The sequence below is a fragment of the Scyliorhinus torazame genome, chromosome 18, assembly GCF_047496885.1.
Source record: "Scyliorhinus torazame isolate Kashiwa2021f chromosome 18, sScyTor2.1, whole genome shotgun sequence".
In the NCBI taxonomy this organism is placed as follows: Eukaryota; Metazoa; Chordata; class Chondrichthyes; order Carcharhiniformes; family Scyliorhinidae; genus Scyliorhinus; species Scyliorhinus torazame.
The window spans coordinates 31,943,693-31,960,847 of NC_092724.1; the positions used below are offsets into that span (position 1 = coordinate 31,943,693).

At 46.2% G+C, this 17,155-nt stretch overlaps 1 protein-coding gene across 1 annotated transcript in view; it reads right to left on the reverse strand.

The window, feature by feature from the left end:
* Positions 1–17,155, reverse strand: part of LOC140395097 (protein unc-13 homolog A-like) — a 522,914-nt gene that overhangs the window by 96,709 nt on the left and 409,050 nt on the right. The window contains exons 27-28 of the mRNA XM_072482511.1: positions 13,709–13,842; positions 7,490–7,575 (exon numbers count right to left, since the gene is read on the reverse strand). Coding sequence (XP_072338612.1) covers positions 7,490–7,575; positions 13,709–13,842 — 220 coding nt within the window. The remainder of the gene's footprint in view (positions 1–7,489; positions 7,576–13,708; positions 13,843–17,155) is intronic.

Genomic DNA, 17,155 nt, shown 5'->3' on the forward strand with positions numbered 1-17,155 from the left:
CATCCCGAACTGAGACGATGCGGGTTTTATGCGGCGCATGTTGGGTTGGATCCCAGACTTGGAAGTGGGGGGCCTGATAATGGGGGGGGGCTTTAACAGGTGTTGGATCCGGCACTGGATCGCTCCAGGTCTAGGACAGGTAGGAAGCCGACGGTGGCTGAAGTGCTGAGGGGGTTTATGGACCAGATGGGAGGGGTGGACCCTTGGAGATTTGCAAGGCCGGGAGCTAGGGAATTTTCATTCTTCTCACATGTTCATAAGGCTTATTCCCGAATCGACTTTTTAAATTATGAGTAGGGCGCTGATAGCGAGAGTAGAGGATACCGAGTACTCGGCGGTAGCCATTTCGGATCACACCACACATTGGGTAGACCTAGAGCTGGGGGAGGAGAGGGACCAGTGCCCGTTGTGGCGCTTGGAAGTGGGGCTGTTGGCGGACGAGGAGGTGAGTGAGCGAGTCCGAGGAAGCATAGAGAGATACCTGGAGGCCAACGATCACGGGGAGGTCCGAGTGGGAATGGTCTGGGAGGCACTGAAGGCGGTGGTTAGGGGAGAGCTGATCTCCATTAGGGCCCACAAGGAGAGGAGAGAGCAGAGGGAGAGGGAGAGGCTGGTGGGGGAGATGGTGAGGGTAGACAGGAGGTATGCGGAGGTGCCTAAGGAGGGACTGTTGAGGTAGAGGTGTAGCCTCCAGGCCGAATTCGACCTGTTGACCACCAGGAAGGCGGAGGCGTAGTGGAGGAAGGCCCAGGGGGCGATTTAGGAGTATGGGGAAAAGGCAAGTCGGATGCGCAGGACGCAGCTAGGGAGATCGGGGGAGTTAAGGACAGGGGAGGAAGTGTGGTGCGGAGTGGGGTTGGCATCAATGGGGTCTTCAGGGACCTTTATGAGGAATTGTATCGGTCCGAGCCCCCACTGGAGGAGGGTGGGATGGGCCGCTTTCTGGACCAATTGAGGTTTCCGAAGGTGGAGGAGGGACTGGTGGCGGGATTAGGGGCCCCGATTGGGCTGGAGGAGCTGGCCAAAGGGATAGGGAGCATGCAGGCGGGGAAGGCACCGGGGCCGGACGGTTTCCCGGTCGAATTCTACAAAAAATATGTGGACCTGTTGGGCCCGTTGCTAGTTAGGACCTTCAATGAGGCAAGGGAGGGGGGGCTTTGCCCATGACGATGTCCCGGGCACTGATCTCCTTGATCCTGAAGTGGGACAAGGATCCCCTGCAGTGTGGGTCTTACAGGCCGATTTTGTTGTTAAACGTAGATGCCAAGGTGCTGGCGAAGGTCTTAGCCACGAGAATTGAGGATTGTGTGCCGCAGGTGATCCACGAAGACCAGACGGGGTTCGTGAAGGGGAGGCAGTTGAACGCGAATGTGCGGAGGCTCCTGAACATTATTATGATGCCGGCGAGGGAGGGGGAGGCAGTGATAGTGGTGGCGGTGGACGCCGAGAAGGCCTTCGATAGGGTAGAGTGGCGGTACTTGCGGGAGGTGCTGAAGAGGTTCGGGTTTGGGGAGGGGTTTGTCAGGTGGGTTAGGCTGTTGTATGAGGTCCCGATGGCGAGTGTGGCCACGAACAGGAGGAGGTCTGAGTACTTTCGGTTGCACCGAGGGACGTGGCAGGGGTGTCCCCTGTCCTCCCTGCTCTTCGCACTGGCGATTGAACCCCTGGCTATGGCACTGAGGGAGTCAAGGAACTGGAGGGGGTTGGTGCAGGGTGGGGAGGAGCATAGGGTGTTGCTCTATGCGGACGACTTGCTGCTATATGTGGCGGACCCGGTGGGAGGAATGCCGGAGGTAATGAGGATCCTCAGGGAGTTCGGGGATTTCTCAGGGTACAAGCTCAATATGGGGAAGAGGGGGTTGTTCGTGGTTCACCCAGGGGACCAGGAGAGGGGGATTGGCGAGCTCCCATTAAAAAGGGCGGAGAGGAGCTTCAGGTATTTGGGGGTCCAGGTGGCCAGGAGCTGGGGGGCCCTGTATAGACTTAATTTCACGAGGCTAGTGGAGCAAATGGAGGAGGGGTTTAAGAGGTGGGATGCATTGCCGCTGTCCCTGGCGGGTAGGGTGCAGTCAGTTAAGATGATGGTGCTCCCAAGGTTTTTGTTCCTGTTCCAGTGCCTCCCCATTCTTATCCCGAAGGCCTTCTTTAGGCGGGTCAACAGGAGCATAACGGGGTTTGTGTGGGCGCGAGGGACTCCGAGGGTGAGAAGGGTGTTCCTGGAGCGGAGTAGGGATGGGGGGGGGGCTGGAACTGCCCAACCTCTGTGGGTACTACTGGGCTGCCAATGTGGCGATATTGTGCAAGTGGGTGATGGAGGGGGAGGGGGCTGCATGGAAGAGGCTGGAGATGGCGACTTGTGAGGGTACGAGTCTGGAAGCGCTGGCAACGGCGCCGCTGCCGCTCCCTCCAATGAGGTATACCACGAGCCCGGTGGTGGCGGCTACCCTCAAAATCTGGGGGCAGTGGAGGTGGCACAGGGGGGGAAGTGGGGGCTTCGGTGTGGTCCCTAATACGGGGGAACCACCGGTTTGTCCCAAGGTGAATAGATGTAGGGTTTTCGGGGTGGCACAGGGCAGGGATAAGAAGGTTGGGGGACCTGTTTGTGGATGGGAAGTTCGCGAGCCTGGGTGAGCTGGAGGAGAAATATGAGAGGGGAAGATCTCGGCAACTTACCAGGTGATGCAGGAGGAGGAGGAGGCCTCAGTGGTGGAGTTGAAACGTAAGTGGGAGGAGGAGTTGGGGGAGGAGATCGAGGAGGGGACGTGGGCAGATGCCCTTGGGAGGGTGAACTCTTCCTCTTTGTTCGCGATGCTCAGCCTCATACAGTTTAAGGTGCTGCACAGGGCACATATGACCGGGACAAGGATGAGCCGGTTCTTTGGGGGTGAGGACAGGTGTGTTAGGTGCTCAGGGAGCCCAGAAAACCACACCCATATGTTCTGGGCATGCCCAGCGCTGGAGGAATTTAGGAAGGGCGTAGCGAGGACGGTGTTGAGGGTGGTAGGATCCAGGGTCAAACCGGGCTGGGGGCTCATAATATTTGGGGTTGCAGGGGAGCCGGGAGTGCAGGAGGCGAAAGAGGCCGGTATTCTGGCCTTTGCGTCCCTGGTAGCCTGGCGAAGGATTCTTCTTCAGTGGAAGGATGTGAGGCCCCCAAGCGTGGAATCCTGGATCAACGATATGGCGGGGTTTATTAAATTGGAGAGGGTGAAATTTGCTTTAAGGGGATTGGTGCAAGGTTTTTCAGGCGGTGGCAACCGTTCTTGGACTTCCTGGCAGAATGGTAGACAATGGTCAGCAGCAGTAGCAACCCGGGGGGGGGGGGGGGGGGGGGGGGGGCGGGGAGGTTCTATTTTATTTGTGTTTGTTTACACTGGGGGATCTGAGGGGGTGTATATATTTGCTATGTTTGCTATGTGTTAAATCAGGGTGTTAATTTATTATTTCTGTATAGGGGGAGGGGGGCACGGGGGTTGTTTTATTTTGTTCTGTATTTAATTCTATTGGGTTCCTTTTTCATTTTGTTGTTGATATTTTGTGAAAACCTCAATAAAAATTATTTTAAAAAAAAGAAAGATACGGAAGAATTCTGGCTACGAACCCAACTTTTAAAAATGGCAGCCTAGACATCAGATTTTTGGTTCGGGGATGGAGATGGTGGGGAGTGCAGTCTGGATTAGGGGGTTGAGCGACCTGAGAGGAACTGATGAGGATGTTGGGTGCAGTGATGGGCTGGGCTGTCCTGCCTCGAGGATCTGACACGGTCCAAAGTTTAAAAATAAGGAAAAAAAACATTAAATATCCCTCTAGCCCAAACCAATCAGTCCCACAAAGAGAGCTGTCATGCAGTCAAGGCATTTAAAAGTCCGGTCCTTTAAATCTTTGAAAATAATGTCTGCGCATTTTTTAAAAGCTTTGATTCTTATTTCACTCTGTATGTTGACATAACCTTAAGGGCTTCCATTACCGGCCCCCTTTAGAAACTCGCAGTTAAATGTGTTGGATCTTTCACATTACAGATTGAAAGGGCAGGACTTTCCAATGCCTTGATTGCTTGACAGCTCCCTTTGATTGGTCCTTTTGACAGGTTCTTCTGAAAGATCTGACAGTTGATTCTGACAGGTTTGTTGACAGTTCTAATGACCTTGACAGTAATAGGTTTATGCTCCCAGGGGTCTGTCCTCAGTTTTAGAACCACTGGTCCAGGGAAGGTGTATCTATCCTTCTCGAGGAAGCCTGGATATGTCTGTCACAATTGGAGAGCGGGTGGTGTGGGATTAAATTAATTTCGAGTCCGGCAAATCATGATTAATTAAATCCATTCTATTTTGCATTTCTAGAAGTTTTTGAACATCCATGATCTGCAATGTACTTCATGAATAACTGGTTTTCACTGTGGTTATTTGCAGGAAACTGGCTGTGCAACTCAGCGGAGTATGTAACAGATGGTCGATACACATCATCCAGTTATCCACCAATGCTTAAAAGAAAAATTACCCTTATGACTTTGTAGTTATAGTTGGCAAATTAAGATTTATTTATTCTAGCCCCTCTATCCCCCAATTCGCCTGCATGAGATACAGCTTGCAGACATCAGGCCTAGTTAATCACTTTTTTCTCTCCGCCTGGTTCTTTAAGATATTCATTCTTTTCCTGTCTTTGTGGCTGACCTTGAGTTAACTACTTCCTCCCTGGCAAATCTCTTTCTTTCACTGGCTGCTTGCTCTCAGCATTATCTCTCTCCGCTTTATCTTGACCTTATTTGCCTCTGGTGACCACCCTCTCTCCGACACATCTTAATTTATTATTAGCATCCCAATTTCTGCCTCAGTTACAATAAACTATCTCAGTGCACACTAAGAATGGAACCCAGAACCTTGAGTTAGTACAGGATATACTTTGTTGGATGCTGCGCTTTTAAGCTTTTGACAGAGCTGACAATCATTAAAGTAATAGGCTGTACAAGGCTAATGTGCTAGACTTTTGTGACATACCGAAGAAAACAAAAGCTTATGGTGACAGTTGATAATCCCTTCTGAAATAACTTTGCTTTCACACAGAAAATAAGTAAGGATGTTTATCTTTGTCAAATTCAAGCCTGCCTTGCTAACGAAGTTGACACTTGATTGACACTCTAAATCCACGTAATCCTGTTCAAGAAGACAATACAATAAATTTTAATGTGGAAAAGGGTTACTTTTTGTTTTTAAAAATTAAAAACCTTAACTCGCGTTCTCAAACTGCGCTCGGAATGTTATCCAACATTGAAGCATAAACAAAAATAATAAAAATATGTATATTCTAATTTCATAACACCTTGTACTTCTATAGCATCTGTAACATAGCGAAATGTGCTGCGGTGCTTCACAGAAGCATGGTCAAACATTTGACATCGAGCCATACAGGGCAATTTTAGGATAGATGCCAAAATGCTTGGTCAAAATGGTAGATTCTAATGAGCATCTTAAGTATGGAAAAAATGAATAGAAAGATGGAAAGATTTAGGTAAGAAATTCCAGAGCCTATGGCCTTGGCAGTTGAATGGATGGCTGCCAATGGTGGAATGACTGAATTAAGGAATGCCCAGGCGGCTAGAATTACAGGAGCTCGGGTATCTTTTTTTAAAAAAAAATTAATTTTGAATTTTCTTTTACAATTAAGAGGGAATTTAGCATGGCCAATCCACCTACCCTGCACATTTTTGGGTTGTGGGGTGCGACCCAGAAGACATGGGGAGAATGTGCAAACTCCACTCAGACAGTGACCCGGAGCTGGGATCGAACTCGGGTCCTCGACGCCATGATTCAGCAGCGCCAGCACAGCAGAGTTTTGGATGGCCTCAAGTTTATGAAGCTTCAAAAGCTTTGCATTTTAATAGTCTAAAAATCAAAAAAGACTTGCAATACTCCTGGAGCTATTTGTTTTGATCAGTACTATTGATTTTAGAAGATTTAGTTGTGTAGACTTTAAAAATGCTATTTATAAACATTTGTAAATGAGAGAGAAAGGAATTTGAGTAAGGAATCTAAGTATGTCAATGAGAGAAAAATAAAGAACATTGGGAGGTGGTACATATGGATCATAAACACCAGCATAGATCTGTTGGGCTAAGTAACCTATTTCTATGTTGTAAATGTTACATAATGCGGTGCAAGATGATTCTCCTCTGGCTGGAGGTCCCAGGAGAGGGAGGCCTTAAAATTGGGCTAGGTCATTCAGGAATGTCAGAAAGTACTTTTTTCACACAAATGTTAGTAGAAATCTTAACTCTCTGCCAAAAGGTTGCTGAGGCTAGGTCAGGTGAAGCTTTCAAAACTTCAGATTGATAGAGTTTTGTTAGAAAAGGGAATTAAGGGTTATGGAACAAAAGTTGGTAGATGGAGTCAAAATACAGATCAGCCATGATCAAATGTAGAAGTGGGACAGGCTTGAGGGGCTGAATGACTTACTCCAGTTCTTACAGGAAATTCACTGCAGTACAGAGGCACAGAGACATGTCCTAAAGCATCAGTGTTAAAATCAGCGGCAGATTAAGGGACCTGGCATTGGTAAGATTGGGAGGCATGGAGAGCCATTCCCCTATGCATGCCTCTGACACTCATTCCTGCCTCTCCGTATCCCTCATCCTGCCCTCTCTCACTTGTGATCTGGGCCCTTGCTGATCCTGGGCCTCCAACGAGTGCATAATCTCCATATCATCCTCTTGAAAATAAGATTGTCAGAAACTGAAACTGATCTCCTAAACAAAACTAGTCCCAAAGAAGCTCATCCTTGTCAGCAATTGAAGGCCCCATTGCCCCAGTGGCACTATCTGCAATAGATAGCTACCAACATCTGAGTGACCAGCGATTATCAGGGGCGGGATTTCCACCCCTCTGGGATTTTTGATCCGAGGGAAGGCCAACCGATGGCAACTTAAGTGCCTGGTTGTCACCTACTCAAAAGAATTGAGTAATTCCTCAGGGGCCGATTTAGCTCAGATGCTGGACAGCTTGTTCGTGATGCAGAGCGAGGTCAACACCGAGGGTTCAATTCCCGTACCGGCTGACATTATTCATGAAGGCCCCGCCTTCTCAAGCTTGCCCCTCGCCTGAGGTGTGGTGGCCCTCAGGTTAAATCATCACCAGTCAGCTCTCCCCCTCAAGGGGGAAAGCAACATATGGTCATCTGGGATTATGGTGATTTTACTTAACTCAAAGCAGTTGATGCAGGGCTCTCACTGGCTCTTCAGCCGGTGGATAAGACCCCCGTCACCTGGATTAAAATAAGGTTTTTAATAACATTATAAATAGGATAAACTTCCACTCTGTTGTTCAGAATGTTAAAATGATAAAATTATAAATGCCTCAATAAAATGTTTTCTAAAAAAAAAAAAATAGGATAAACTCAAACAAATGTTCAAGCAATTGCCGCATAGTCCAGTCATGTCAAGAAGTAAAAAAAACCCTTTAGAATTTGTAAACCAAACATACAATAGAAATAGTACAACCTTCCATTGCATATTTCATGTCCTGGGCAAAAAGGTTCCACATCACTTCTGCGCTTATCTTTCCTACATTCAACTCTTGTGGAAACCTAAAAGAGAAAAAAGTTGCATGACTGAAGGAAATGATAAATGGACAATGTACTTGATAATATATTATACTTTTTGTTTGCCTAATTGAGGTGAACTTCACAACAAAAATTGGAATGTATATTTCCTCATTTTTAGCATCACCTCCTTCCATCGAAAATGGTTGCTATAAGCAGTCACCATTTTTACATATAATTGATGGAGCTAGCATACATGAACACAGGGGAATATGAAAATAAAAGAACCAGTACATATTTTCACTTCATTACTCTTCAATTATCTTGTTGGCTCTGCAGCAGATACTATCTGGGAAACAGCTTGTGTTGACTACCTGTTGGTACCTCAGCCAACAAGCAGAACCTCATAAGAACACAAGGAAAGTCAGTCTATGAATGGTTCCAAACATGGGCTAAAATTTCCTGAATGATGCAATTGTCAGATCTTAAACCATTTAAAGAACTCAGTGATTTTTTTGGGTATTTGTATTGTGACTGTTAACTTAAAATACAAAGGCAAGAATGGCAAGAACCGAGTGATTTAACTGCCTGCAACTGCTTATAAGGCCTAGGCTCTTCAGGACTAATTTTGTTCAGGAGAGGAAACCTGAAAGTCAGAGGTCAGTTTCAGCGCAAAGGCCCTCACATTTGCAAGAGAACAAAATAGTGTCTTAATCAGGGCGAGAAGGAATTAGGGGTTCTGGTCAACAGATGGAAACGTTCCTGGAGGTTTGATGACATGATGTTTTGATCATATCTAATCATTTGATTCCTGATCCTGTGACCTATGATTACATGAGCAAATATCTATCTTATTCTCTTTGAAATGATAGTTTTTCTCTATCGCAATAGATTCCACAGATTACTAGCATCAGATCAAGAATCTTCCTCCTCCCTTCCCCTTCATTTTTTCCAGTGAGAATACTTGGCTTCCATCCCTTAGTTTCCCATTTTCCCACCAGTGGAAACAATTATTCACTGTTTACACACAGTAAGGTCCCAGGTTTCACTTATTCTTTCAACTGGGGTGGGGGGGCGGGGGCTGCACCTCTCTCAGTACCACTTACATGCACCACCGTGTTGCTACTGCTCCACGGTAGCATTGTGGTTAGCACAATTGCTTCACAGCTCCAGGGTCCCAGGTTCGATTCCGGCTTGGGTCACTGTCTGCGGAGTCTGTATATCCTCCCAGTGTGTGCGTTGGTTTCCTCCGGGTGCTCCGGTTTCCTTCCACAGTCCAAAGATGTGCAGGTTAGGTGGATTGGCCGTTATAAATTGCCCTTAGTGTCCAAAATTGCCCTTAGTGTTGGGTGGGGTTACAGGGTTATGGGGATAAGGTGGAGGTGTCTACCTTGGGTAGGGTGCTCTTTCCAAGAGCTGGTGCAGGCTCGATGGGCCGAATGGCCTTCCTCTGCACTGTAAATTATATGATATCTATGGTTCTGTGCAAAAATGCTGGACCTCACAGTGACCCTATTCTCCATTATCCTTCCCACCCAGAGCTCTTATGACTCATCTCTCCCATTTTACTCGCCCATTTTTCAGGCTCCCTCTCAACCCCAGCCACTCACAAGGACACCCTGCGCAGATTGCAGAGATCTCCCCCAACCAGTCGAGATTCTATAAAGCTCTGAGCAGTGGTAAACTCGGCAGAAAAGGCTTTGAAATGAATCTATTAAAAATGATGGCAGTTTAATCCGCTTCTGGCTCCCAATTCCAGGCTAACATTAAATACTTACTGTACTTTCCATAAGTGCATGTTCATGTGGCCATAGAAGTTTAATGATCTAACTAATTTAGGGAAAGTAAGGTGTCAACTAAACCATCTCAGAATACATTAGGCAGTTAGAAGCACCTTATTTTCACTGTGCTAAACTTGCAATTAATGTCCATCAGGTTCTGCTGAACCCTCAAAACTGCCAACCTTGTCTGTAACTGGCTTTACAAAATAACTTTGTAGACCTGATAGAAAACTCACATGATATGCAATTGTGTTTTTCATCCAGCTGTTATCAACCAGTGAATGGTCTGTCTGTTGCCACTTCAGTTGAACTGCATCTCATGATGTGTAGACAATACTAATTTTGATAATACTAATTTTTAGATTCTATTCTAATCTAATCTTAACTGATATCTAAGGATTTTATTTTTAACCACTTTTTAAATAGTTCAGGTTGATTTCTGTTAGTTGGGGCACTTTATTGGATGGTAGCTGTTGAGTGTGAGAAACTACATTTAATGGATCTATAGCTAAGTTGCCTTAGATTGTGGGTTCAGAAATTGTATGTTGTTCTAATTGTATTGTGGGCAATTAAGAGCCTTTTTATCAAGTTTGAAGAAATGGTTGACTTTGAATGATATCATCTTGAATCAAAACCCATGCATTGAATAAATTGATTAACCATATCTGTGGGACAGAACACCTGTATTAGAGGGAAACTTTTGTTTCTGTTTTGATATTATGGTAGTAAGAGTTAGTATCCATGAAGTTTAGGTTAAAAAATGCTGATGTGAATGTTTACATTGGGTGCATTATTGACAAGAGGATGTGACATTGTTTTTAATTGCTGCATCTAAAGGAAATGTGTCATTTGTTCACAATGGAATGTAAACTTTGGGGGTCCAGGAAACAAGGGATGGACATTTGTCTTCAGTCTACATGACTCGAGTTAAAGAAGTGGGGTGCCACCAGATGACATGTATCCCAAGCCAATGGAAGATGTGGACTAGTTCCAAAGGGGGATTCCGGAGTAATGAGAAGTAGGGATAGAAGTTGGAAAATTGGAATCTTGGTTGGCACCATTTTACCTGGCTTCTGTGCTATGATTCTTAGAATGCTAGAATGATAGAATCCCTACAGTGCAGAAGGAGGCCATTCAGCCCATTGAGTCTGCACAGACCCTCTAAAAGAACATCCTACCTAGGCCCATGCCCCGGCCTATCTCTGTAACCCCACCCAATCTTTGGATACTAAGAGGCAATTTGGCATGGCCAATCTACCTAACCTGCACATCTTTGGATTGTGGGAGGAAACCGGAGCACCCGGAAGAAATCCATGCAGACACATGCCACCCTAATTCTATTATTTTTCTGCAACACAGTTCAACATCACTTTAGAGACAGAAGAAGAGAAGACATTGCCTGTGCTGGCAATGTTCAAGGAATCCTAAGAAATTGTGGCATGAGAGACTTAAGGACTCCCAAATGTTGTCCTCACTGTTTTTTGTTAAGTACATTGTGATAAGAGGTACATATGAATTAGGAGCAGGAGGAGGCCACTTGACCCCTCGAGTCTGTTCCAGCATTCAATAGGATGATGGTTGATCTGATTGTAGCCTCAATCCCACATTTCCGCCAACCCCAGATAACTTTCACCCCCTTGTTAATGAATAATCTTTCTTAAATTAAAAAAAAAATATTTTTGAGGATTATGTTAGTATTCCATGTAGGTAAAGAAAGTTGTGCATGGATATGCGCCCAGGATTAATTAAACAGGGGGAAAATTACTAGAGACAGATTGTCTGTGAGGTCTAAGAGATGAAAGGTTAAAGGTCAGGTTGATGCATTTGTAGTGAGAAATTGTGATGAGTTTGGATTACAAGTAAATAAACTGGATCTAACTGTGAGATAAACGGGAAACTTGGGGCACAATCTTGGGGCGCTGGAAAAGCATCTCACTGTGGCGCAATGTGACCGGTGAAAGCCGGGAGACCCCGCTCCCGGGATCCATCCGGCTTGCAAAGCCTCACGAGATTCAACACAATCTCGCGAGATGTTGCAAGGAGAATCCTGTCCACAATGACGGGATCACTTTTTGGCAAATCTGCATATTAGAGCGAGGCAGTAAGCCTTACTCCAATGTGCAAATTTCCAAGGTACCCGAGGCTTTGTGATTCAATCCCTTTGCCTTGGACCAGTTCAGCACTGGTCCCCACAAACATGGACCAGATGAAACAACACTCATGGGGATCCCCAAGGGGATCGGAGGCCCCCAGCATCATGCCTTTTGGACAGGGCGGTGCCCTGGCACTGCTGATGCCACCTGGGTACCCTGGCTGTGCCAGCCTGGCACCTTGGCAGTACCAGCTTGACACCCTGGCACTGTGGGTGTTAGAGGGTGCGGGGGGTGGGCGGTGGGGGACCTTCCCATGTTGCGTTCAGGCTGGGGGGGGGGGGGGGGGGGGGGGGGGGAGTCAGTGATTTTATTTGTGGGCGTCGGAGATCGGAACACCATTTAAAAATGGCGTCCCGATCTCCCGCTACAAGGGGCAGTTCCAGTGAGCAGAGCTCCCTGTTGTAAAAAACAGGGTTCGTAGCATTGAATAGCCACGTGTTTCTCAGCACTGCAAGTGCAGGTAAACACACAGCTAAACGCGCTCGCTGGGGGATTTTTTCCCTTTTGGGAAGATCGCGCCCTTGGGGGTTTTAAAGTTGTTGAATTTCAAAAGGGCGTTCAGAGGTGACAAGGAAAATTTGCATCTTACAAAGGTTCCATGAATAAACAGGAAAAGTGATTCTAAATTTTATTGATCCAACGTATAGGCAAAACAGAAAGCATGAAAGTTTTTATGTTTGGATAATTTGAGTTCAAAGAAGTGTTTGATGACAATGGAACCAGTGAGGAAAAGATATTTAAATAAGGATATTTAAATGAGTTGTGGTGGCAGTAGAAGGAAGCCCTAAAGACTAGCTCTCTTGCACGTGAGCTTTTGCGAAGCTGTAAAAGTTTTGAATTGGAGGCAGCCATCCAGTGTTAAGCCTAGAGTGTCTTTGTTTAGGAAGCTTTGTTTCTGAACCACCTTCTGGAATTCCATATCAGGATGGAAGTGTTTGAGAAGTACGCAGCATACCTGTATTAAAGTTACAGCAATTCCTTGACTTAAGTAATATTACTAGATATTTATGGTTAAAATCTATAAGGGGGTTGGTACCAAGAAGGTACAGGCAGAACTCAAACTTAAGACATAATTGGTATTGGAAACAGTGTAGCAAATCGAAACGTCGTAGTCCGTCGCTGCAGTTTGAGTTTTAAACACACCCCTCTGGTGCTACTTACAGGCTCCTAGCTGCTCACACTACTGAGTTCTGCTTGTGTCCTTTAAATGCTGAGAGAGCCTCTAGTTACCTGGGAGCCCAACCAGTCACCCCTCTGGACAGCCCAGCTGTTTCATCAAGGGGATGGGCGTGGTCAAGCCCAATCAGGGGCCCACCAGGTGTTGGCACTCCATAGCACTGTCCCACTGCAGAGGAAGCAGGGCAGCAGCAGTGCTCATCCCAATCAAAGCACCTGCACCGTGGCCTTTGGAACCCTCCCTGGTTCTCAGCCCCTTTCATGGCACAAGCCTCACCAGTGACCGCCCCCCCCCCCTCCCCCCACACCCTCAGGGTCACCAGCTGTCTCCTGGTGAGGCTGGCAGTGCAGACTGCCTCTGCCACCTCCTCCCAGGTGCTTTTCAGGAGGGCAGGCTTGAGTCTGCTGCCCACCCTGGGGAAGAGTGTGTCCCTCCTCTCCTTACTGGCATGGTGCTGTGGGTTCTCCTCGGGGTCCCGACCATCTTCGTGGCTGCAGGGAGTGTGTGGTAAGTGGAGCACTTTTTAAATATAAATTTAGAGTACGCAATTCTTTTTGTTTCCAATTAAGGGGCAATTTAATGTACCCTACACATCTTTGGGTTGTGGTGGTGAGACCCACGCAGACACGGGGAGAATGTGCAAACTCCACACGGATTGTGACCCGGGGGCAGGATCGAACCTGGGTCTCGGTGCCATGAGGCAGGAGTGCTAGCCACTGCGCCACCGTACTGCCCGTAGTAAGTGGAGCACTTAAAAATAGTTCCAGCTGTCAACGCTTTGGCACTAATTCGGCCCCAACAGTTCCAATGCCCGCTGGGCCGGGAATTGCTCTCAATTTGTTCCGGCAGAGTGCTGACCCATTTACTTGTCCTGACTCGCTTACCAAATAGCGCCCCCAATGGAAGTGCAAATCACATGCTATTCAGTCCTGACGGGAATCCCAAACGGAGAATTCTGGCCATAATCTTTGGCTGACAAGCAATTAAATGCCTACTTGAAAGGATTTTTATAATATGTATGGTACGGCAGTGACTTGGAAACTAAAATGACAAATATAGATACTTACTGATTGAGGCAATGTGTATATGAATTCTTGTCCTCTTCTATGATTGAAACAATGAGCGTGATAAGTTTGGACCAAAAATCCAAATTTCTGATGCTTGGCCCTTGTTCCTCTGGGGGAACTTCAGCTTTTTTACTCTGCAAAAATAAAAAATAAAGTTTTATCTGTAGTGGCTCAAAGAATTATTGCGACAAGTGTCACATGGAAATGCAAATCTTGCCTACTACTATCCCTTCATTGATGGATAGTTTTAATTTTAAAATTGCCACGGTCTACTCAGGTATTAGATTTGTTCCCCATTCTGTACATTGAAATGTGCTGCATTATAACAAGAATAGCACTGATAGAATTTAATCACCTATTGCACTGCAATCCTTACAAGTTTATTTTCATAAATCAAATGTCATGTTTTTGAAAGGAATCCTGATAATTCATTCGTATAACTGCAATTTTTCTGAAACTATAATGTCAATCGAGGAATCTTTTCTCAATTTCACATAGTGCATCACAAAAGTATCAAATTTATACTTTGTTCAAATGCTCTGCATAAATTCTGTTACTACGTACAAGTTAATCGATTGGTACTTGTAAGAAAATTGCTCAAAATTGTAGCTTTGTTTTGTGACACAAGGATTCTGATACCAAGGCTTACAGTTTGGAAACAAAACATCGTTTACAGAGATAAGACATGTTAACACGATGAGAACTATAGGAAGTGACACATCATGCAAACTGTATAGTGAATCAATGCTCCATAATGATATGCTCTCGTTAACCATAAAATAGATGATTTCCGGTGACAGCGGGCAGGAGGCAGCCGCACATTGGAAGGCTCCCGTTCGGGAACGGCATTTTCTCAGAGTTTAACGCCCGGTCCCAGGAGCAACAGAGGCGGCAAAAGCAGGGAGAAGGCACAGTGAAGAGAAATGTCGAAAATAAGTAAAAAAACGTCCGTGAAAAAAGTGGCTGAAAGTCTGTCGGGAGTGGAAAGGTCACCGGAGGACGGCAAGAAAAGTGGAGGCTGGGGCACCAGGGGTGGCCGCATTGCCCACGGCTGAAGAAATTACTAAGGTGATGGCCGTGGAACTCGAAAGGCAGTTCACAAAACACATGGAGGTGATGAGGAAGAAGATGGGGGCGGCATTGAAAGTGCTGGTGGAGGAGGCGATTGCCCCGGTGGCGGAGGTGCGGGAGCAAGGTGAGGCGCTGAAGGAAGTGGAAGAGACATTATTGCAGCACAGTGATCAACTTACCTCGATGGGGAAGGAGATGCAGAAGGTGTTAGAGATCAACAAGGATCTGCGAGCCAAAATGGACAACTTGGAAAACAGATCCAGGCGACACAATCTGAGGATGGTGGATCTGCCCGAAGGAGTGGAAGGCCCGAGGCCGACTGAGTATTTTGCCACGATGTTGGCGAAGCTACTGGGGGAGGGGGATGATGATCCCTCCCGATATGAACTGGATCGGGCTCATCGGTCGTGGAGGCCTGTACCAAAGGAGAGTGAGCTGCCAAGAGTAGTGACTCTGTGTTTTCGTAGGTACAGTGTGAAGGAGAAGGTCCTGTGCTGGGCAAAGCAGAAGCAGGTGATGCAGTGGGCTGGAGCTGGTATACGCATATATCAGGATTTTACGGTGGAGCTGGTGAGGAGGCGGACTGCCTTCAGCCGGGTGAAGAAGGCACTGTACATCAGTAAGGTGCAGTACGGCATAGTATACATAGCTAAGTTGAGGGTGACCTACAAATCCAAGGATTTTTGTTTCGGGACGGCAGAAGCAGCGGAGGAGTTTGCGAAGGCAGAAGGACTGTGGCTGAATTGAGAAATGGTCATGTACCGATGTAGCCTCATGTAACTGTATTTTTTCACTGCGTGCTGGTGTATGTGCTAAATGAGCCAACGTTGTATATATTTGGACAAGGGAAGAGATGGGACTTTCACTTGCAATGATGGTTCTTTGGGGATTGGGTGCGCACGCGGGGTTTGTGTGCTGAAGGGAATTTCTTGGTTTTCCTGGGACCAGGCAAGGGGGAAAGAGACCTGGGCGGGGGCCTCCACGCTGGCCAGAGAATGGGAGTGAGGTGGGGGGAGGGGCTGCGGCCATCAGAGACTGGCAGAACAGGTTCCAATGAGTCTAGCCAGGGTGGAAAGTTGGGAGGAAGGAACAGAGGTTGGGGGGAGTAGTTTTATAAGAGTAAGTGGAGGGGAGGAGTCGGGCGGGGGGGGGGGTTTACAATTCATGGGTGTCATTTACAGTACTCTTTCGGGGATTGGATGGCATTGAATGTTGGGGGGGGAGGGGCTGGACTCTATAGGGCAATGGTGACCATAGGCAATTCATGATTCCTTTTTCTTTTTTTTCCTTTTATTTTTCCCACCGTGAGAGGGTTTGTTTTATTTGATGCTTATATTGTCAGGTGGGCCATTGTTTGGGGTGGTGGGAGGATGGGATCGTTGTTGTTGATAAGGGTATTGACTTTGTATTTGTTATCATATACTGCTTGTTGGTGGGGTGTAAATTCTGAAGAAAATGTGAAAATGGAGAATAAAAATATTTTACAAAAAAAATAGATGCTAAAGGTTTAGTTTATTGACTACTGTCATTCTAATTGTACAAAACGATATTAGCAAAAATGTTTCTTAAGGCTCTCTGATCTGACTACCCCCCAACCCACCTGCCACCCTAACCACCTCACCCACCTGTCCCCTACCAACTTCACTGCCCACCTATCACCCTATTTAACCCACCTGCCATCTTACCCATGTGCCATCCTATACCCTTACCTCATCCACCCTACTGCTTTACCCACTTACTCAACCATCCTATCTCCTTATTCACTTACCTCCCACTCTACCCCATATCAACTTACCTCCTCATCCATTTGACACACCACCCTACCCTCTTTATCCATTTACCTCATCACTGCCCTTATTCATTTACCTAACCCACCAACCGCACTACCCACTAACCAAAAGTGTATATGTGATTAAGTGTAGTCTTGCACGGGTCATATATTCTCCAAAAATATAAGGCTTAAGCAGGCTGTATTGTATATGTCTAAGATGGTCGATGGGTGTCATTGTGCCTGTGCAGTTGAAATGATCTAGGTTTTTGACTGGTTTAATATTTCAAACCTGGAAAGACATTTCTGATGGTGTGAATGATATCTATTTTGTACTTCATTCATTCAGGAAGAGACATTGTCAGAGAGACAGATTAGCAAGCAAAGCATTGTAAGATATTCACATTTCCATGTGTGTGTAGATTCTCTGTTATCTTTAGGCAAATTAAGTTAAATCTCTAGGCCATGCTAACAGGATCTTCTAATGTGGAGGTCAGCTATTGTTAATATGGGATAATTTTGTCAATGTACATGCCTTTCTAAAGTATCCTGTTATTTTAATAAATATGCCACAATAAATGAATTTTAATTTCATCCAAGTGCAGTTG